This window comes from Hyperolius riggenbachi, chromosome 1 (assembly GCF_040937935.1).
Source record: "Hyperolius riggenbachi isolate aHypRig1 chromosome 1, aHypRig1.pri, whole genome shotgun sequence".
NCBI classification, from domain to species: Eukaryota; Metazoa; Chordata; class Amphibia; order Anura; family Hyperoliidae; genus Hyperolius; species Hyperolius riggenbachi.
In genome coordinates this window covers 392,888,097-392,911,487 of record NC_090646.1, presented here as the reverse complement: position 1 = coordinate 392,911,487, position 23,391 = coordinate 392,888,097, and the positions used below count along the sequence as shown (strand labels likewise).

The 23,391-nt window shown below is 40.9% G+C and overlaps 1 protein-coding gene and 1 long non-coding RNA gene across 4 annotated transcripts in view; one reads left to right on the top strand and one right to left on the bottom strand.

Moving 5' to 3' along the window:
• Positions 1–6,136, top strand: part of LOC137517671 (uncharacterized) — a 28,522-nt gene extending 22,386 nt beyond the window's left edge. Inside the window, exon 3 of the long non-coding RNA XR_011020619.1 lies at positions 5,884–6,136. This is a non-coding gene — a long non-coding RNA (uncharacterized lncRNA). The remainder of the gene's footprint in view (positions 1–5,883) is intronic.
• The window catches only part of IFT74 (intraflagellar transport 74), a 125,565-nt gene that overhangs the window by 10,271 nt on the left and 91,903 nt on the right, over positions 1–23,391 (bottom strand). For all 3 annotated transcript variants that reach the window (XM_068234639.1, XM_068234631.1, XM_068234624.1), the window contains exons 15-19: positions 19,997–20,050; positions 12,971–13,068; positions 12,629–12,755; positions 5,864–6,027; positions 34–159 (exon numbers count right to left, since the gene is read on the bottom strand). In XM_068234639.1, coding sequence (XP_068090740.1) covers positions 34–159; positions 5,864–6,027; positions 12,629–12,755; positions 12,971–13,068; positions 19,997–20,050 — 569 coding nt within the window. The remainder of the gene's footprint in view (positions 1–33; positions 160–5,863; positions 6,028–12,628; positions 12,756–12,970; positions 13,069–19,996; positions 20,051–23,391) is intronic.

Genomic DNA, 23,391 nt, shown 5'->3' with positions numbered 1-23,391 from the left:
CTAATGTGTGATGATATTAGTAGACAGGCTTACCTGAGAGTGTGTTTCATTTTCTTGTAGCTGGGACTTAAGCTTTTCATTTTCAGCATTCAGCTGTGCAATTATCTTTTTCGAAGTATCTCTGCGTTTGCCTAAAATGATCTTATCCTCCTGCAATTTCTAAGGACATAATCATACAATTAAAACACACATACAGTACAAAGTATAACAATGTGAAAATTGAGGAGTAAATGTAAAATAATAAGATTCCACTAGATTCCACGAAAGCCCGGCTTACCTGCTGGCTTCTGGTGGGCAGGGGTAAGAAGGGGAATAATAACCTTGCTTGTTGCTGTTGTGTAAAGATGCAGGATGCTGGAACCTTTATAAGAGCAGCTCTGCACATGCTACATTCTCTTCCTAGATGGCCCTGAATGGCTCCCTTTGCCGAGTTTAGTGTAGTGTGTGTATGAGGCTTTCTCCAGTGTAATGTGTTCTCTTGCATTTGTGCTGTGTTTTATTTTCATCCACAACCTTCAAATACAGTATAATGCTGGGAATAAACCATGAGATTTTTTTTGGCAGATAGATGGTTCGATTGATAATTTCCGACAGGTCCGATCTGATTTTCGAACTGTATTTCTGATCGATTTCTCATTGAATTGAATGGAAATCGATTAGAAAATGATCGGAAAATTGATTGGAAAGTAAATCTGCTGAAAAATCATGTATTCCCAGCATAAGAGGCTCCATATTTGCAGGTAGATTAAGGAAATTCTACACATTTACCTACTAATCTAACATTTCATTTGTTAGGCCCCATTCCCACTAGCAAAAAAAACCCTGTTCTCACATCAAAGAAAGGGAGATACTGTTACTTATAGGATGCGTTTTATCTGTTGTGGTAAGTGGAACGCTAATTCGGAACTCGCACCATTTTCCCCTGGATTGCAGACGATGTGGATGATCGACGGAATCAATGAAAGCCTATGAGAACGAACAGTGTGCATTCTCACTAGGCTTGTCACCATGTATGTTCCTGCTCTAATCAATGGTCTTCTGTGTCTTCGGTCATCTTGGGTCCTCCGACACTGCCATGTCGGTTGTCTTTACTGCACGGGACACTCTGCCATAATATAGATTAGAATCCCAACAGAAGCAGGCTGCCAATGGATTTCAAAAAACAATGAGTATCCTGCTTAGCAACAGGGAGGATTCTCGTTAGTTCACCAAGTGGTGGACCAATGAGAATCCTTCCTCTTGCTAGGCAGGATTCTCAGTGCAATCCAATGGGAGCCTGCTTCTGCTGGGACTCCAATATATATATACTGGCTGAATGCATCGTGCAGTGGAGCCAAGCGACATGGGCAGAAGCAGCACAGGACCTGAACGGCAGCAGGGACTGGAACTGCAGCGGAACAGATGCACAACAGTGAGTAGTGGGAACAGGTCGATGGACACGCAGCAGGGCACAGTGCACCTACTCAGGAAGATAAGAGCAGTGTATCCACTCACCGTTGTACATCTGTTGTGGCGGGAACCTTTGCTGACTTAAAATATACCAATGTACTCACTACTAAATGACTAGCTGGAACAGCTATACAGACTAGCTGGTTTCACTTTCCCCTAAATAGAAATGAGAGAATTACTAGATATTTTTTATTCAATAATCTACATTTCCTAAAATTATACAAAACACGTGAAAACTATTTTGTCAAAAGGTGCCCATTAACCGTACAATTTTTTAACTAAATGCGATGTTTCAATGCGATTTGAATGATCGAAACTAATCTGAAGGTAATTATGGATTGTTCACCTTTACTGAACGACTCTTCAAATTCGATCATAAAATGCAATTTTCGGATCAATTTTATCCTATTAAGCAATCGACCAAAGAATCGATGCTCATCGATTGCTTTCATAAATGCCAATTCAATCATTCAAATCGCATTGAAAGATCGTGGCTATGGGCAAATGCTTCCCACACAGGAGGCCCTGGGCTTCAGTTTTATCTCTCCTACAGGAAAAGCTTTGATGAAGAGTGGTGCCAACTTATCCTATTGCAAATCTCACTTGACTAGTTATGATAACAGTTGGCCAATGGAACCAACTTAAAGGGAACCTAAACTGTAAAGGATATGGATTTTTTCCATTTAAAATAATACTGTTGTCTGACACTCCTGCTGATCCTGTGCCTCTAAAGCCTCATCTACACGCGTAGATGAGGCTCCGATGTTCCTTATTAATCGAGCCGCATTAGCAGGTCGGATCTTGCCACCGCCGATTCCCTGCTCGTTCTCTGCGAGGGGACAATGGCAGGAAATCGAGCGGAAGATAAGCGGCAGGGACGGGCGGGGAATCGAATCCGACGCACGCGCGGGCGAGCGAGAACGCGGCGGGTACGCGCGGGGATGCGGAAGAGGCGATCCGGCGGCTAATCGAGCCGCCGGATCGGAGCCTCATCTACGCGTGTAGATGAGGCTTAATATTTTTAACCACAGCCCCTGAACAAGCATGCAGATCAGGTGCTCTGACTAAAGTCAGACTGGATTAGCTGCATGCTTGTTTCAGGTTTGTGATTCAGCCACTACTGCAGCCAAAGAGATTAGCAGGGCTGCCAGGCAACTGGTATTGTTTAAAAGGAAACATCCATATTCCTCTCCGTTTAGGTTCCCTTTAACCAGGGAGCAAGAATTGGGACAGGTTGTGAAATATGCAGTAATCTGGTTATGCATTGAAACCAATGCTGGATATGGGAAACATAAGCGTAGCGGTACTGCCAAACTTACTCTATACATCACTGCTTAATAAATAGGAGAACCTAGCAACAAGCAGTAAAGCAGCAAAAAAACTTTTTATCTTTCAGAATAGGCCCCTTAGTCATTTGTGTTTGTTTTTTTGGAGCAATTCTTTCTGTGGTTTAAAATGTTTTACAGCATTTATGTTGGCCAAGCTATGCTTTAAATATCCAAATACATTCTTATGTTTCCTGTTCTCACAATGCATGCAAAAGTTATTTACACACACATCAGCTATTGTGCTTGGCACAGTCAGAGAACTGACCTTTCATTACAGTAATTATTTATATGTACCATATTTAAGCTTAGCTTTAAAGAAGCACAACAGTCCGGTTGATTTTTATCTTAGACTAGTATTTTTTAGCACACGTACATTTTAATAATGACAATGTCTTTATGTGCTGTGCTTCCTGTTTCTTTTCCTGAACTCTCTGCCTTTGCATGTTTTCCTTTACAACAAACTGTTCAGTTTATTCTGTTCTTGCAATTTACACTGTATTCCAACTGAAATTCCCTAGGAATGCACCGGCTACTGTATGTTTTGACTATAAGCTGAAAAATTAAGGACTGACTCAAAAGTATGAGTATCAGTATAGAGGTCAAGTTGTACATAAATCAGACCTAAATTTCTAAATCATAGCCAAAGGGGTAAAGAGACGCACTTGGAGCCACAGCAGCCAGCATAGTTTAACACCCCCTCTCCTACTCTCAGTCGCACTCGTAGGGAATCCGACACTCTATTACTGCCCATGTAAGTAAGTAGCATAATAATGCAGAGCCAGCCGCAGCTGAAGACACTTACCTAGTCCAGCACCGGGTATTCTCATTTCCCTCCATCCCACTGCACATCAACATTCTCCTGACTCCTGATGTCATATGACCTAGAGAATGAGAGGACAGCTTTGTGCTGGACTAGGTAAGTGCTTTCCGTTACGGCTCGCTCTGCAATATTATGCTAATATAGTTACATGGCGAGAGATAGAGAAGCGGGCCCCCTTGGGGTGGTGAAGGCTGAAAGGGGGATAAACCCTGCTACGGCTCGCTTTGCAATATTATGCTTATATACTTACACGGCAAGAGATAGAGAAGTGGGCCCCCTTGGGATGACTCGCTCTGCATTATTACTTATTAATATATATTTAGCTAATGTTTATCCCACTTATCGTAAGGGTTCATTCACATTGATCACCACCTCCTGAAGGAGGAGGAGCTATTGGCTGCACTTTGGAGTCTGGAGGGGTTAATGGCTTTAATACTTTATACTGTTCAGCAATTAACTTTGCTGTATAGACTTATACTTGAGTCATTAAAAAATTCAAGAGTGTGAAATTCTGGGTTCAACTTATAAATAAGGTCTCATTATATTAAATATATGGTACAGTAAATAAATATTGTTCATGAAAAGAAGGCAAGAGATGCAGAGTCATCCACTGTGGAGATTTTGGTCTTCAGTTGTTCAGTTGGAATTTTAGCTCACAGCATTTACTCCTACAGTATCTTTTATAACTTAACACCTTATCTACAGAAAAATAAATAAGCATTAAGCTGGTGTTCTTGTCATAGTTTCAGAAGAACTAGTAAAATGTGATAAGCTGAAGTCAGAATTAAAATTATGATTAGAGCTAAGGACTTATTACAAATAAGGTTGGATGCATGATTTAGCATATCACAAGACACATATTTTTATTAATGTGGCTCTTGTACTTTTTCCAAGCATAGCTCCATATGTATAAACCTTTGTGTTATAAGAGTGTGTGTGTGTGTGTGTATGTGTTGGACCTATTTACTGATTTCTGGGTGTGTGTGTTGGTTGGACCCATTTACTGATTTCTGGGTGTGTGCGTGTGTGTTGGTTGGACCCATTTACTGATTTCTGTGTGTGTGTGTGTTGGTTGGACCTATTTACTGATTTCCGGGTGTGTGCGTGTTGGACGTGTGTGTGCGTGTGAGTGTTGGACGTGTGTGTGCGTGTGAGTGTTGGACGTGTATGTGTGCGTGTGTTGGACGTGTGTGTGTGTGTGTGTGTGTGTGTGTGCGCGCGTGTTGGACGTGTGTGTGTGTATATGTGTATGTGCGTGCTTGCGTGCGTGTGTGTGCATGTGTGTGTTGGACGTGTGTGTGTGTGTGTGTGCGTCCTATTTACTGATTTCTGGTCACCAATGTTGGCAGTCATTTTTACTGCATTGAAAATTGAACTGACTCCCTCAAGCTTAGGTGTGCAGGTTTCCTTCTTTAACTTCCTGAAAAAGGACACAACATAGTAAACTAGGACTGAGGGTACTGGGTCCTCCTATTATGTCTTTTTTTAATATAAATTTTATATGAGTCCTCCTATTATGAGGTTTTATTTTGTGAAAGTTTTATTTTGCACCAAGCATCTTTTAGTAGTCTAAAAGGTGCTTGGTGCAAAATAAAACTTTCACAAAATAAAACCTCATAATAGGAGGACTCATATAAAATTTATATTAAAAAAAGACAATAGTTTCCCTTTAAGGAGGTAACATATATTATTAGTTCTTCCGCTTAATTATAATAATCAAAGACTAAGGGTCCTTTTACACTGTATCTGTTGTTCTCAGTTATAACTGAAAGGACAAATAATTTTCAAAATAATGCCTATTTTTTCCTATGGCTTAGTTTACACTATACGCATTTTAACTGAAAGCTTTTTCACAATCCACTGCTATGGAAAGTTAAAACGCATCAGTTTTTCAGCATATAGAGCAATAGGCCTGAGATACATTGCAGAGTGCTTTTTGATCATTACTGCATTGTTGAAAAAATTGTCCCTTTGACTTGCATAAAGATCGCGGCAAAATTGCAGTGATCACGATGGTTTTTAAAAATTGCAATCGCACCGATTTTGCAGCAATTTCTATGCAAGTTAACGGGAGCATTTTTTTGCAAAAGCAGTGCTGACGGATCAAAAAAGCAGTGTGTCTTAGGCCTAAAAAAAGCATAAAGAGCAAATTGTAGCTTACCTATAGAAGAAACTGTGGCATTCATGAAAGAACACATTCCGATCTTTACAGACCTAATACTATGATTTAAACTACAACAAAAAAACAGAAGTATCTAACCACTACCTTTTTCTTTTCTTCTGCAGAGGCTCTCAAAGCATCCAAATCACTGTATGTCTTTAACCCTTCAGTCATTTGCTGGATTTTGTCCTTCAGGGATGTCAGCTCACTGTTTATCTTGGATTCCAGCTGCTGAACTTTCTGAAGATCCTGCTGTAATCGCTGGCTCTCTGGAAAAGACATCCGAACACACAGACATACATAATGCAATACACACAAGATGCCAAATGTGTTACTTTATTATTCAAACATTTGGCAGGCCAGGTTAAAGTAGTGTATGGCAATTTTTTTTATGCATTCATTTTATTTGGTAAAAATAGATGATGAACTCACTATTCTTTTTAGCATTTATTAGTTAGAATTATATTCAGCAGTGATGCACTGGGAAACATCTCGGAGCTCACTCCAACCTGAATTATCGCAAACTCTTTCTGTTTTAAGAAAGCAAACTTTTGTTTTCCATAGCATTTTAGTAAGGGGGCTTTTAGGAGCATTGTAGCCCCTCACACACTTCAATGAGTTCTGGGTCACCATGAGCTTGCTGGTTAGTCTGTACCTTTAGTTAGAAAAGACAAGACAAGTTAGGGCAGGCATGGGCAAACTCGGCCCTCCAGCTGTTATGGAACTACAAGTCCCACAATGCATTGCAGGAGTCTGACAGCCACAGTCATGACTCCTATAGGCAAATGCATTGTGGGACTTGTAGTTCCGTAACAGCTGGAGGGCCGAGTTTGCCCATGCCTGAGTTAGGGAGTCTAGCCCAAGGTCTCCTCACTGAATAAATGCTGGTTTACTGAACAGGAAGAGCCAAGATTCGAACCCAGGTCTATCCGGCCACTATCCAGTTAATAATGGGATAACTACAGTATAAACTCACCACCATGTTGTGATGTCACAAATCCACAAGGAGTTAATTGGACACACATTCTTCGGTACTGCATCAGTCCATAACAACCAGTCTTTACCCTGAATGTGTAACAATTTCAGTCATAGAACACCATTCTACACCATGCTGCTGATAGACTCACAATTCAGGGCTTTTTTCTTCTCTTTCTTTCTATCATTATTATAAACAATCATTACAAGCCTCTTCTGTGACTAGATGGAGAAAGCAGACATGTGTGCCTTGTGATTTATCTTACTCTTACAGCGCTAGCAGAAAGACTGCGGCAAAAGAATACAAAATAAATAAGAGCTGTAGTCAGGAAGAGGATACAGGCCAGTTCCTTTAGATATGCACAGAAGTGGCAGAAGGTGTGTACAAAGCAATCTAGTCTGAGACCAAACTTCTTGACCCCAGAACAAATATCTGAGGAACAATAGCATCAGTGAAATTGTTTATGCTGGGTAGTTTCCTTTTTCTTCTGCGGCCCTGTTGATGGTTTTTTTCTTATCTTTCACCAGGAAAGCCATTAAAAGAAGCCTGGATTACAATATTTTTATGCTGCTAAAAAAGTTTAATTATTCCAACAATGAAACAAATATCTCTTCTATGTATGCATAGGTAATAAGTATGTTAATGTTATGCATTAATACAGCGTTACAATTTTCTGCAGTGCTTTACAGAGTATATTGGACAATACATGCCACTAAATTTTCCACAGACTCACAATCCTATTACGTTTATACTTTAATGTCCCTACTATAGTCTAGAGCGGTTTTTAGGAGAAGCAAATTTACCGGTAAGCGTATTCATGTTGACAAGCCATTTGCCAATATAGTTTTCTTTCTTTTTCATGGTGTTTTCAATGCATTATCCCAGTCAGCAATTACCTACCCCTAACCAATCCCCTTACTAAAATCCTTTAATCCTAACCTCTGTCCTTAATGTTAACCCTGACTTGATGCCCTCTCTCCTTAAGATTATACCAATCCTGATGCCCGATTAATTTTAACATGCAAGCAATCTCTCGGGAATCGTCTGAGCCCACCACGTTCACCTAAGTATAAATGTATGTGTATGTATGTGCATTTATAAGTTACCTGTCCTGTGTCTGTCTTCGGTCCCCATCCGTCTTCAAATACGCTGCTCTTCCCTATACACGCGGCCAGTGTGGCAAGTGCGTGACGTCACAAGCGTGCCAGCGTGCTATGCGCCGGGAGCATGTATGGGAAGTGTAACAGATTTAGAGACGGGCACCACAACGCAGGACGGGTAATGTATAAATGCACATACATGTACACACATATTTATACATACAGAAACATCATTGGAAGTTTTGTTGCTCGTCCCAATAATGTTCGCCGTTACCGCTGTGCACCCGACAGACCACTATGGCCCGACATCTTACACCATGTCTGATCTTCACCCTCCATTGCCTGATTTTTCTTCTTGCAGCCAATATCTTCCACCAGCATTTGACAGAACATGTTGATATGGTCAATGAGATGCAAATAATTACAAGTTGAAATTTTGAGATAATTGTATGTAGTTTTCAAAATGGACCAGTTAAATGTTACTGTTGTAGGTCCATACTCACATTGCATAAATGTGCATTCAATTACCATAAACATTTGCATTTCATTGGCCATCCCTAGGAGCAGGCATCTCTGAGGATAGTTTAGGTGTTGAATGCACACAATTAATTCATGCTACCAGTGTGTTTTTTTAAGATGTGGTAGGAAACTGAATTGTATGGAGGAAACCCACAAAAAACACAGGTGGAACATACAAACCCAGCACACAACATCCTGGCTAAGACTCAAACCTGGTGCTCTAGTTCAGTAAGCCACTCAGTAGCCATGCCATTCATGTCTTTTAGAAAATAACTGGAGTCGTGGTGTAAAACTAGGTTGAAGCTAGGTATCCTTGACCATGATTTGTCCAGTAAATAGTAATCAGGTGTAGAGACAGTGGGAGGGTAATTTATATGAATGAAGATGAAGGGCTTGACTCACTAAAGTGTGCAAAGTGCTAGCACGCCAGCGAAAAGCCACCTTGCACGTGCTAACATGCTTTGCATGGGCTAACTAGGGTTCTAAGTAGTTTGCACGTGCTAACTAGGGTGCTAAGTAGTTTGCACGTGCTAACTACGGTGCTAAGTAGTTTGCACGTGCAAACTACTTAGCACCCTAGTTTGCACGTGCAAAGCTTTTAGGTGTGATAACCGAGTTACGCTTTTGTGAATCAAGCCCGAAGACTCAAAACGATCATATACAACTGTAAAAAGTTGTCATATTTCAAACTAAATATACTATCTGTACTTTCAGAGCTGGTCCTAAATACAATGGAGCCCTGGCCAAATGAACATGAGGCCCTTTCTGACAACCCATTAGGGGCCCCTTTGTTTTTGACAAAATAACCCCTACTATGCCCCAGATCCCGCTGCAGGGTCCGCAAGAGTTATTGCAGTCCCCAGGGGAACGGCAAAGTTTTCGGCAGCGAAGCAAATTCACCTGTCTGGCTGGTGCGCTCCTACATCAGTCTGTGCACTCCTGTTTTCATCCTTGCAGGGGAGCCTCTTTTTCGTGACCTTGCGGCATGTAATTACGAAATAACATGCCGCCGGGTCATGCAGAAGAGGCGGCCGTGGGGGTGAAGATGGGAATGTACAGACTGATGGAGGAGCGCGCCAGTCAGACAGGTGAGTTTGCTGCACTGCCCAAAACTCCGCAAGGGCCCTGGGGACACAATAAAGTTGAAGGAGGGGCCTGGCAGCCAGATCAGGGGCCCCAGGTTAAATGCTCTGTTGGCCCCTATTGAAGTGCCTGCCCTGTCTACTTTCCTAAATTCCAAACATCCCATAAAAAGGAATCCTCTGATTTTTTTTTTTCAATTTGCATATTATACAAGAGAAAAGTGGCTAATTTATCAAGACAAGTGCAAAGAAAACTTATACTAATAAAGTTTCAATTATTAAAGCTTACCTAAAGTGAGAGGAATATTGAGACTAACTTATTGATTTCCTTTTAAACAATGCACATTGCCTGGCTGTACTAATGCACTGGTGGATGTTAGCACACGTACTATGCTCACTGTAGCTACAGACTTATGCTGGGAATACACGTTTCGTTTTTGCCTTCGTTTTAGCCTTCGATTCGTTCAGTAAACGAATCGAGTGTTGAAAACGTATGTGAAAATAGTCATAATCTCATTATAGTTTCGATTAATAGACCCCAAAAACGAACGACTAGTGATCGAACATGTTTGATATTATCTCTCTTTATCCATCTAATCGAGCCATTGGTAGGCTTGATGGCTGTTCAGATCGATTATATGTTCGTTTATGTTTGTCCGTCCCTGTAAAAAGGGATTTTCGTTTCGTTTCTTTGCAGCCTTCGATCATTGGAAAAACAAAACCATCAGAATCGAAAAAAAAAACGAAACCGTGGGTGGTGATATTAACCGTACGTTCGATTATTTCGGGAACGAAAAAGACAAAAGGCACAATCGAAACGAAGGCTAAAACGAAGGCAAAAACGAAACGTGTATTCCCAGCATTAGTATCATGGAGGACGTAAATACACTACAGTGCCAGTAGGAGGTGGTTAATTATATCTCAATTTCAGAAGTCCACAGCTTACAAATTATTCACCAAGATAAAGGTCTGACAAAAGCTTGCATCAAGCTACATATAATATTATGCGGGTATTCATGGTGAAGGGCATTTTTCCTTAAAGGACAACTGAAGCAAGAGGGATAAAGAGGCTGCCATATTTATTTATTTTTAAGCAACACCAGTTGCCTGGCTGTCCTGCTGATCAGATCAGGTGTTTCTGACATTACTGTCAGATCTGACAAGATTAGCTGCGTGCTTGTTTCTGGTGTTATCCAGATACTACTGCAACCAAATAGACCAGCAGGGCTGCCAGGAAACTGGTATTTGTTAAACAGGAAATAAATATGGCAGCCTCCATATCACACTCACTTCAGGTTCCCTTTAAAGCGGTATTAAACGCTGACATAATATTCAATAAAAGTAATTTTTCCATTTTTATAACCCATACAGTTATCATATTTACTTTTGTGCACAAGTATTATTACTCATTTAGAAATTACAAGTTCCCAAAGTACAGTTTATTTGCTCTGAAAGCTGCCATTGCATTTTATTCATAACTGGTGTATTTAAATTGTAATGTACCCAGTAATGATTTCAGAGCTGCTGTCTGTGTTTTATGCTGGGAATACACAACAAGATTTTTTAGTCGATTTACTGTCCGATTTTATTTTCCGATCAATTTCTTATAAATTTTCATTCACTTCTATGAGAAATCTATCAGAAAAACGATCTAAAATAAGATTGGACATGTCGGATATTATCTATCGAACCATCTATCTGCTGAAAAAAAACTTATGGTGTATTCCCAGCCTTAAGGTGCCCATACACTCGTCAAATTGGCAGCAGATAGATAAGAAATGCATCTGATGATCTATCTGATGTATTTTTAGAACATTTTTTACCAGGATAGAATTCCAATAGATTTCAGTTTGAAATCTATTGAAATTCGATCTGATGGCATTTTTTTGCCATCAGATTTCCATTAAGGCCAATGCAAACTGATAAGCAATCTCATCAGATTGACCTAAATTTTCCACCCTGCCAGTTCGATGGAAATCCATCGAAATCGATCAAAATCTGCCATTGATCGGTCGATTGGCCAACCGATTTGCAAACGATCAATCGATCGATCGGTCGGCCAGAAAATCGGCTGAGTGTATGGGCCCCTTTAGACACATTTGAATGAGTTTCAGTGCTGCCAGGGAATGTTTACATTCCTCTCTTGCTACAGTTAAGTAAACACGAGATAATGTTATCACCTATTCGGTTTCGGATCTCACTGAAGAGCTTTCTATTGAAAAGTAAAGATAGCCATACATCAAAAGATTATGGGCATATTCGACAAAGATAAATGTGTCTTTAATTGAATCTGATTAGAGAGAGTTTTGCATCTTTGTCGAAGCTGCCCATATACTGCAGGCTGATTTCCGTCTGATCTCAGAATGAAATCTCCAGGGAATCGTCCGAGCCCACCACATCCGCCACGCCGCTGCCCCCCAATGTACAAATGTGTCCCACTCGAGTGCTTTTATACATTAGCTGTCCTGTGTCAACCTCTGCGTGGTGTCCGCCCATCTCTAAAACCTCCGTGTGGCTCTTCTATCAGCTGCATACACGCTTGTGAAGTGGCCAGTGGCGTGTACAGAGTTGACAGAAGTCACTCGGAGGTTTCAGAGACGGACACCACGTGGAGGCTGACACAGGACAGATAATGTATAAATGCACTCGAGGGGCACACATTCATACATTAGGTGGGCAGCGGTGGGGGTTTCGTTGTTTGTTCCGAAATCGGCCTCAGTACCTACGCACATCCGATCAACCAACTTCGGCCCAACATCTTGCATTGGTCGGGCCTGCACTTGGCGGCACCGATTTTCAACCAATTCGATAATAATAATCAAATTGGTTGCTCAAAGTTGGCAGGTGTATGGCCACCTTAAGTACTGTGTTTAACCATTTGAATGCTGTTCTGCTAAAAGTATAGTATATTATATGCTGTACATAATCTTTTACAGCAAAGAAGAAATGCTGGGTTTCATACCATTTTAAGTAATAATTTTCAGGATGACTATAAAATACACAATCAAAAACTAACAGTCTATTGGTGCTCCATGTATATCCAGAAGCCAAAGGCCACATCATAGGAAAAGCATTTTAAACTATTTCTTACCTAAATACCATTTTTTGATGAGTATCTTGTCTTTTACAAACTGCCAAGTAAAATGTTGCCTCAGCAATAATCATCAAACCCATAAATGTGTAACATCCTTACCAGCTGTCAAATTCTTTGCAGTGCTCTGTGATTTGTGCATTTCAGTTTCCTTAAAACTAAGGTCTTCTTGCATGATTCGGAGTTCTTGAGCAGTGACAGAGGATATTTGTTTCATTCTGTTTATATTCTGTACAAAATGAAAATTGACCAAGCATTAACAATGCTACAATGGGAAACGTCATCAAGGAACTTTGCAACAAGAATTTATAGAAGGGAAAAAATATGTGTCCAATGCTTAATAAAAAAAACAATTTAAATTTACTATACTGCAGTGACAGAATACAGGCATACTTCGACAATGCTGTACAATGACGGATATCCTTGCATCTGTCAAAGTCTCACCCTGCTTGAGTGTTCCAGTAGCAGGACAATGTTTGCTTCTATCTCTGACTTCCGCTCCATCTCTTGACCCTTATTTTCTTCAAAAGTGCTGAAAAAGCCTAAAAGGTAAAATAAAACACCCATGAAAAATGGTGAAAAATCAAAGAGAGCGTAAAGAGACTTTAGAGCGGATCCGACAAGACTAACTATAACAAGTAACTTGTCTATATATCTTCTCTAAAGTTTAGATAGTTTACACAGCAAATCTGGCCGCATACAGCTTCAACAGTTTATGATGATTTTTTCCTGTGATACAATGAGAGCGCCCATGTTCTGTTTGTTATCATTACACAGGTAATCTGCAACTGCATCTCCACCCCTCAGCCTGTGAAAAAATCACTCCCCCCTCCCCTCTGCCTCTGAAATCTCTTGCTAGTAACCTCCTCCTACTGCCCAGACTGAGCTCCCATAAGCCCTTGCTACATGGGTCTGAGTGCCTTGGCGTTTTGGAGAAGCTGTGGGCGAGGTTTGTTTAGTTTATAGGAAATTTGAGTATTAAAACAAACAAACAAAAAAAAGTATTTGGCTTGAGGAATGCCCTATAAACTATATGTAAAGAACACAATTATGCAATGAATAAAAGTTCATCTCGGATCCACTTTAAAGTTAACCTAAGCAATATAAACTGAGACTACAGGTAGTCCCCTGTTAATGAACGACATAGGGACTGTAGGTTTGTTCTTAAAGGAGAACTGTAGAGAGAGGTGTATGGAGGCCGCCATATTTATTTTCGTTTAAGCAATACCAGTTGCCTGGCAGCCCTGCTGATTCTCTGCCTCTAATACTTTCAGCCATAGAACCTGAACAAGCATGCAGCAGATCAGGGTTTTCTGACAATTTTGACAGATATGACAAGATTAGCTGCATGCTTGTTTCTGGTGTGATTCAGCCACTACCTTCAGTCAAATAAATCAGCAGGGCTGCCAAGCAACTGGTATTGTTTAAAAGGAAATAAATATGGCACCCTCTATACCCCTCTCACTACAGTTGTCCTTTAACCTGAATCTGTCCATAAATCAAAGCACTGTGCCATCTCTGTCCCCTGTACCTCCTCTATGCCCCCTGCGCCTCCAGTGTTCCCTCTGTTCCCCTGTGCCTTCAGTGTCAGTTCAGTATCTTCTGTGCCACCTCTGCCCCCCATTTGTCACCTCTGTCCCCTCCGTGTCCCCCTCTGTCCAACCTCTGCCTCCCCCACTGTGTCACCTTTGCCCCCCATACTCTCAGTTTACCACAGCAAGATGTCATTTCACCAGTTTAAAGTGGTCTGAAACTCTGACATAGCATTCAAAAAAATGTGTTTTCCTACTTTTTATTACTCATACAGTTTTTGTTCACAAGTAATTTTGTTCATTTACAAATTACAAGTTCCCAAAGTACAGTTTATCTGCTCTGAAAGCTGCCATTGTAATTTATTAATCTCCTGAGCATACGCAGCTCAGGAAGTTTTGCCAGTTTGTGCCCCCCGGTCCCCCCCAAAGATCCAATGGCTGAACACCCCTTTAGCAAGCACTAGGCTAGCTAGTACAAATGCCTGGCACCCCCTGCTCCCCCGTTTATACATTACCCTGCCTGGATCCAGCGATCGGCGCAGCCTCCCTGCACAGCTCCGGTCTTCACTACGGGGAGGATCGCACATGACGTCACCGACAACATGATGTCAACCCGATCCTCCCCACGGAGAGATTGAAGCTGTGCAGGGAGGCTGCGTGATAGCTGGATCCGGGGGGGGGGGAGGGGTAATGTATAAATGGGGGGATTGGGGGGTGCCGGGCATTTGTATTAGCTAGCCTAGTGCTAGCTAAAGAGTTTTCAGCCATTGGATCAAATTTCTACTGCATGGGGGAGACTCAGTGGCGGGCATACTGCTAAGGAGGTTACAGCTGCTTTTAATTATATTAAAATCTTCTAGTGAGCTGTTCTGAACTGTGTGCATGCTTGAAGCAGAGAGAGCTTATTTTCAGCTGTTACACACAATGTAACAACTGAGGAATGTAAATAAGGATAATGTTATCTCCTCTTCTGATTGGATCTTAAGGGGCTTTCCAGTACAGAGCAAAGTGCTGTGTTTAACTGCTTGAATGCTGTTGTGCTACATTTTTTTATAGCTGTAAGGAATCTTTTAGAGCAAAGAAAAAATGCTGAGAGTTTTAGACCACGTTTAAAAAACATTTTTAATTGAATTTTTTAAAATAGATTTTCTCAAAAACGACTTTTTTTTTTTTTACCCTTTTTGGGGCCGTTCGTATTAGCTAGTTGTTCATAAGTTGGAAGATGTGCAAGCTGCTTAAAACATCCAGGATGGAACCACATGCACCTACCTCTCTTTCTGGGGAATAGGTCAGGGCTAGTTTGCATTTTGCATATTTGGCAGGGATTGGAGGACAGTTTTTATATTTGTATGCTTTAAATAAAAATGAACCCCTAACTTCTGATGTTATAACAGAAGTTCAGCATCACTGAGAGCACCTGCCTCTTGTGACATCTAAGCTGAAATGTAGACTAATGCATTAGATAATAAGGGGCCTTTTTACTGTTGTGACGATTTCCTTGAGAGAAAATGATCAAAAAGGAGAAAGTTAATCATGTGATAACTAAAGCCTTGTACACACATAAAAGGTGGGTGCTCATAGAAGTGTCCCCCTGAGAATATAGAATGTGCACAGCCGTCCCGATGTATCACCAAGAGATTCAGAATGCACAATCATCTCAGAAGAGCGGATTGTTTTTCTTTACCCCTCCCACTGGAAACTGCTTTTTGCACTGAACTGTCATTGCTTTCCCTCTATATGGCAACAGAATGCCTTGCTGAACTGTAGCAGAGAGATGTATCTGTACAGCACTTGATCGCGAACTGTCACGCACAGGATCAGGTCCTGATTCCTAAGAGTGAAAGTGATTGGTTGTGTATGCACCTTAAGGGGTGAAAACATATTAAAAACATCAACTCTAATATGTGTGTGTGTGTGTGTGTGTGTGTGTGTGTGTGTGTGTGTGTGTATAGGATGCACTCTTTATATTGTTTGAAAACAAAGCCTGAAACACATTGCTTTTCTGTACAGTCTATGATCGATTAACTGGGCTAACCGAAGATTATCTGACCCATGCTATTCATGTTATGGGTAAGATGAGGCCACAAACTATGGTAACAAACTCCTGTCAAAACAGTCCGACATAAATACAGTGACTTGCAAAAGTATTCAGCCCCCTTGAAGTTTTCCACATTTTGTCACATTACTGCCACAAACATGAATCAATCTTATTGGAATTCCACGTGAAAGACCAATACAAAGTGGTGTACACGTGAGAAGTGGAACGAAAATCATACATCATTCCAAACATTTTTTACAAATAAATAACTGCAAAGTAGGGTGTGCGTAATTATTCAGCCCCCTGAGTCAATATTTTGTAGAGCCACCTTTTGCTGCAATTACAGCTGCCAGTCTTTTATGGTATGTCTCTACCAGCTTTGCACATCTAGAGACTGAAATCCTTGCCCATTCTTCTTTGCAACACAGCTCCAGCTCAGTCAGATTAGATGGACAGCGTTTGTGAACTGCAGTTTTAGATCTTGCCACAGATTCTCAATTGGATTTAGATCTGGACTTTGACTGGGCCATTCTAACACATTGATATTTTTAGTTTTAAACCATTCCATTGTTGCCCTGGCTTTATGTTTAAGGTTGTTGTCCTCCTGGAAGGTGAACCTCCGACCAGTCTCAAGTCTTTTGCAGTCTCCAAGAGGTTTTCTTCCAAGATTGCCCTGTATTTGGCTCCATCCATCTTCCCATCAACTCTGACCAGCTTCCCTGTCCCTGCTGAAGAGAAGCACCCCCAGAGCATGATGCTGCCACCACCATATTTGACAGTGGGGATGGAGTGTTCTGAGTGATGTGCAGTGTTAGTTTTCTGCCATACATAGCGTTTTGCATTTTGGCCAAAAGTTCCATTTTGGTCTCATCCGACCAGAGCACCTTCTTCCACATGTTTGCTGTGTCCGCCACTTGGCTTGTGGCAAACTGCAAACGGGACTTCTTATGCTTTTCTGTTAACAATGGCTTTCTTCTTGTCACTCTTCCATAAGAGCCAACTTTGTGCAGTGCATAACTAATAGTTGTCCTATGGACAGATTCCCCCACCTGAGCTGTAGATCTCTGCAGCTTGTCCAGAGTCACCATGGGCCTCTTGACTGCATTTCTGATCAGCGCTCTCCTTGTTCAGCCTGTGAGTTTAACCTCCTTGCCGGTTTTCCCGACCTGAGCTCGGGGTAGAAAAAACAAGCTATTAGCGGTGATCCCGAGCTCAGGTCGGGGTATGCATTGCAGAGCTTTACTTGAAGTTGTGGAGTCCCGCGCGCGATCTCGCTGCACAGCGGGACTCCAGCCTCTCTCCCCGGCAGTGTGGGGTCTTTCCCTGGCAGCCGGGATCCCCCATGTCCCCGCTATTCTTCCGGGGACCCGGCAGCCAGTTGGAGCAGCGCAGCCGTGGTGGTGGCAGCAGAGCTGTGGTGGCAGCGTGACGTCATCGGGGCGGGGCTAATATTGAAAATGAACATCTCTATATTAGAGAAATATAGAGAAGTTCGTTTATATGTATATTAGCGCCATCTTGTGGACAAAGAGAAAACTGCAGCACAGGAGCCCAGGAAGGTACATTTTTTTTTATTTTGCTGCAGATTTCACTGCCAGAATGATTTTTTTCAGGTTTTAGGGTCTGAAAGAGTGAAAAAAAATTGCACCGCTTTTAGACCCTAAAATCTGGAAAGAATCAGACCGCCAAGGAGGTTAAGTGGACAGCCTTGTCTTGGTAGGTTTACAGTTGTGCCATACTCCTTCCATTTCTGAATGATCGATTGAACAGTGCTCCGTGGGATGTTCAAGGCTTTGGAAATCTTTTTGTAGCCTAAGTCTGCTTTAAATTTCTCAATAACTTTATCTCTGACCTGTCTGGTGTGTACTTTGGAGTTCATGGTGTTGTTGCTCCCAAGATTCTCTTAGACAACCTCTGAGGCCGTCACAGAGCAGCTGTATTTGTACTGACATTAGATTACACACAGGTGCACTCTATTTAGTCATTAGCACTCATCAGGCAATGTCTATGGGCAACTGACTGCACTCAGACCGAAGGGGGCTGAATAATTATGCACACACCACTTTGCAGTTATTGATTTGTAAAAAACTTTTGGAATAATGTATGATTTTCGTTCCACTTCTCACGTGTACACCTCTTTGTATTGGGCTTTCACATGGAATTCCAATACAATGGATTCATGTTTGTGGCAGTAATATGACAAAATGTGGAAAACTTCAAGGAGGCCAAATACTTTTAAAAGCCACTGTATAAGAAACCTGTAGGTAGCCAAATAGGAACTTTAACCAAAGACTGAACTTCATCCCAATCAGTATCTGATACCCCTGCTCCCTCCCCCCCCCCCCCCCCCCTTTCCCTCAAGAAATATTTTCTTTTTCTCATAAAGAGCATCAGCTGATATTGTGTGGCTGATATTGTGCTGAAACCCCTCCCAGAGTGTGATATCATGACTGTGGTCCTCACAGTTTGCTGTCTGTGAACCTTGTTGCATTGTTCCTTCCACAGGCATCATCTGGCAGACTAAAGATGTCACCACCAGTGATGGATGTCAGAATGTAAATCAGGGTGAGGAAACATTTTACACTGGGCAAAAACGAAGTAATTTATAGTCAAAGATTGTAAAAAAATAGCAATTTTATTCATTATATTATTTTCACTACAGTTCATCTTTAAAGTGCCTGCAAGATCTATATCAGAACTGAAATATTTTTCAATTAGTCAATTAAAGGAAATATTCTACTTAAATGCAGATTTTTTTGTTTTGTTTTTGTTTTAATGATCATACACATAATGTGCAGTAAAGAGTACTCATAGGAACTTATCCCTTATTTGTGCATTATAAAACATGTAGACAATATATGAATATTGAGAATGCAAACAAAAAAAAAATAAAAAAAATAAAAAAATCAGGAAACAAAGAACCTACATTTCCTGCCAAGCTATTTCTTCCTTTAAGAAGAAATTTCAGCTCTCAGAGGAAGCCATTTAGGTAAACAAGCACATTGTGTGCAAGATACATTTTGACATTGTACTCTTATTTTCTAAAGCACATTTCATATGTTAAGTAAAATAAATCATAAACATAGAAACACAACTCACAACTCAGAACACAACGCAAAACATACATACAGTTTGGGAATTTCTGTGTATTGCTGCTCAATTCTACTGTAAGCACCCAGCTTCTTAAATATTTTAATAACGCCCTTAAAATGTCACTGCAGTCACAGGAATGGAACAGTAAGGTATTTCATGTTCTCTGGCTGAAACAAATTTCTTTGTATTGCCTGAAATAGAGGTTTATTAAATTATGCAAATCTTGTCCACAAAGTGTTGTACAGACATGCTGTTCTCTGATGTGTGACTGTAAGTGCTTCTTAGTCATTTCCGAAAGAAGCAAGTCACTATAAGCCTGCTGCTTTATGTAAGATTTCACCCACTCATATATAGCGCTTGCTAGTTGGCCTTGTTATACTGAGCATATGCGGACCATCCTTGTGTAGGTCTAGTATCAAGATGCTTGTACTTGGACAGGAGCGCAACCATGAAGAAGAGAGGCTTGGCCAGCATAGGTGGGCTTGAGAAGGATCTAGGAAGTTTCTGGAGCATCCAGAGGTTTCCTACTACTTGGGTAAGTATCTATTTTTTTCCCCTCACAGGTTTGTTTTACGCACCTGAAGAGTGAACAAAAATGAAGAAAGATTCTCTCATTTTGTTTTCTCTGAAAATACAACGCAACATAATCTGATAATTTTGTCCTGGCAATGGCAAACTTATCAATTAGCTTATGTGAGAAGTAGAAGTTTGTAGAAGCAAAAATTACATAATACAACAATGTGCTAGGTATTCTTACTGCCCAAATGGTCAGAAACCATGGAAATAAGAATTTTATATATGACTTACTGTCCATGCTTTCCTCTCTTTTCTTCAGTTCTTTGTACTTTTGCTTCTTCTCTCCTAAAACAAAGATAATTCAGATACAAATGTTGCATACATGCATAAACTGTATCATCTAGAGAGTTATCAAAGGTGATTCAGAACAGTTAAAGAGAAACTGTAACCAAGAATTTAACTTCATCCCAATCAGTAGCTGATACCCCCTTTCCCATGCTAAATATTTCCCTTTTTACAAATGGATCATCAGGGGGCTGTATGGCTGATATTGTGGTGAAATCCCTCCCACAGTGTGATGTCAGGACCATGGTTCTGACATCACACTGTGGGAGCCTTGTTGCATTGTGGGAAATAACAGCTGTTTCCAACTGCCCAAAAAAAAAAAAGCAAGCAGCATCTCCTTCCACTGATATCACCTGCCAGCAGCAAAAAATGTCACCATGAGATACATTTCAGAATGTAAATCAGGGAGAGGAAATAATTTATAATGGTCAAACACTGACTAAATCATTTATACATAATTATTGTAAAAATGAAGCACTTTATTACATTATTTTCACTGGAGTTCCTCTTTAAAAAGGGTGCAAGACACGTCCTGTTGAAAAGGTTGCCCACTATTATAAATAAACGGGGGGGGGGGGATGCTTTTTTCATTCTTTTGTTGTGAAAGGAGCCAATGGAACTGGCTACTAACCGATAGGAAAGAAGCTTAGCTGTCACATGACAGCCGAATTTGATTGGCATGGGTGCAGGGGAACCTGGCGGTGTGGATTCTATGCAGCATCATCAAAGGGGAGCCGCAAGTGCAGTGTAGAATCTTACACATGCGGTCCCAAGACATTAAAATTAGTTGCACACCAGAGTTAGTTAACCGGGCAGAGGGGGGCGGAGTTTTAAGGGTAAGCACCACTAAGGAAGGGGGAGGGGGGTTAAGGATACACACCACTGGGGGGTTCAGGTTAGGACCCACCAAGAAAAACTATCACGGAAGTACTAAAGGTACACTATAATTACTTAAAGGATAAATGATACTATAGCATACATATTCTAAATCAACTCTAGGCTTACCTGCGATTAGTAACTCAGTTACAGTCTATGACAGATTTTTGTCCTACTTGACTGTCTATTATTTGTAAACAATGGTTGTCACAGTGCTGTGACTTCGGTTTACAGAAGACCCCAGAGGATTAGAGGACTGAAACACTTTATTAAACTTGGTGATAACGTAAATACCAATGCAAGTAGATTCTGATAGCGACTATGGTGGCTAATTTGGGCGCCAGAGTATAGATGAACTTTTGCTAGTGTCAGTTAATGCGGTGGTAGCGCCGTCGACTACAGTGTGGCGGAACTCCAGGTGTCTGCATTGAATATGGTAACAGAGTTCCACTACTCTGTAGCCGAACTTCAGGTAGGGCAGTGACAACGGAGGTACAGTGTAACTAAAATCCAGATAGAGGCAACTAGTCTCTGGGTAGCAGTTGTGACTACGGTTAGGGGTACTGGATAGCGATAGTATTAGTGTTATGCTGGGAATACATGGTTATTTTTTTAGGTGATTAGATGGTTCGATAGATAATTTCCGACATGTCCGATCTCCCTTTCGTTTCTTTCGCTGCTCGATTTGTGATTGAAATGAATGGAAAAAGATAAGAAAAACGAACAGAAGATAAGAGAATTAACTGCAGAATCGAGCGGCAAAAACAATCGAAAGGAGAAATGCATGGCAGAAACAAACTGTGTATTCCCAGCATTAGGTGTAGGTAGGGGTTAGGTTAGTATTAGGTGTAGATAAGAGGAGTGTTAGTGTGAGGATAGAATAAGATAAGGTGATAGAAGAATATCTGTATAACTACTGATATTTTACTATCAGGAATATAACATAGTAACATATTGGTAAGATTACATCTACATATCATGCCCAACTGAATTAAAAGCGCTTCTAAATTAACGTCTTAGCACAGGTCACTGATAATGCAATTATGGTAAAGGACGATAAGAAAAACTTAAAAAGAAAAAGTAAATTCACAATACTTTATCAAGGGGTCCGTATGGGCAATGCTAAAATAGGGGGGCCTCTGAATCAGAGTGAGGTGGGCGACAAGAAGGCCTTTGTAGTCCAGACTTCCTTGTAGCTGTGGGAGCTCTTCCTCTAGCAGTTACGCCACTTTTCAGGCCCCAATGCTACTTTGAAACGGACAGGAAGTGGCAATTTAAAAGTGACCTGTAGTAAAACTCTTATTCATATTCTTTTAATTATTCAGGGCTCTTTTGCACTACATGTAATTCTGATTTTGCTGCAATTTTACATGCAATTCCGAACCAATTTTTATGCAATTAAAAAAGGGTGGGTTGGGGGGGGGGGGGGGGGGACGAAAGAAGAGCTAGTCTTCAGGTATGGTCGTCTGAGGGAACACTAGCGGCCAGTTTTTAACTTGTGGGGTAAAAAGAGGAAGTTTTCCTTCTCTTGCATAGAAGCATTTTTCCGCGTGCAGGTGAAAATCAGTTTTTTGCTAGAATGGTAGCGATTGAGTCAGGGGAAAGCCAGTGGGATGTTATTGCTAGTCTCGTGGTGATGAGCACGTGAGAGATTATGAGTTTATCTTGTTTAGGGAATATGTGTAAGACCCTGGTTTTTAATTTAGCTGTAGGAATAACAGTGATGAGTGATTCTGTGAATGCATTTGTCTGAACATTTGCATGTAAGCGTGCAAAGGGTTATTTTTTTTTTTTTTGCTAAATTCACAGGACTTCATCTGCATGGTTAGGGAGTTTATGTTCAAAACATATGTAAAAACGCAAATGCAGTTGTGATAATGTGATAATAATTGTAGCGCTCAAATTATCTAGATTAATTAGACCCAGGCTGCAAGGTATACAAGGGGCTAAGCTTACCTCCCCTTCGTTAAAAAGTATAAGAACAAACTCAATACCTGCGCAAAAATCACAGTAAAATACTGAAAAAAACTTTAATTAAAGGGACTCCGAGCAGTGCAGAAACCATGGAAAGATGCATATCATTTTAAAGCTCTCTTTCTCCTCTTTCCAATGATATATAAACCGCCTTACGCCTTTTAGTTTTCTGTATTTTCGCGATTGAAATTGCCGCGGCTGCGGTTTCAATCGCGAAAATAAAGACAACTAAAAGGCGTAGAGCGACGATTTAGGTGTCGCCAGAAAGAGGAGAAAGAGAGCTTTAAAATGATATCCATCTTTCCATAGTTACTTGAATTACACAGGACGACACTTTCCCCAGTGTCAGCAGCTCCATTCAGCAGAAAAAGTCGGCCGCGGCAATTTCAATCGCGAAAATAGCGAAAACTAAAAAAGACGTAGGGCAGCGTTTTATATATCATTGGAAAGAGGAGAAAGAGAGCTTTAAGCATTTACCGCCATCCTAACGT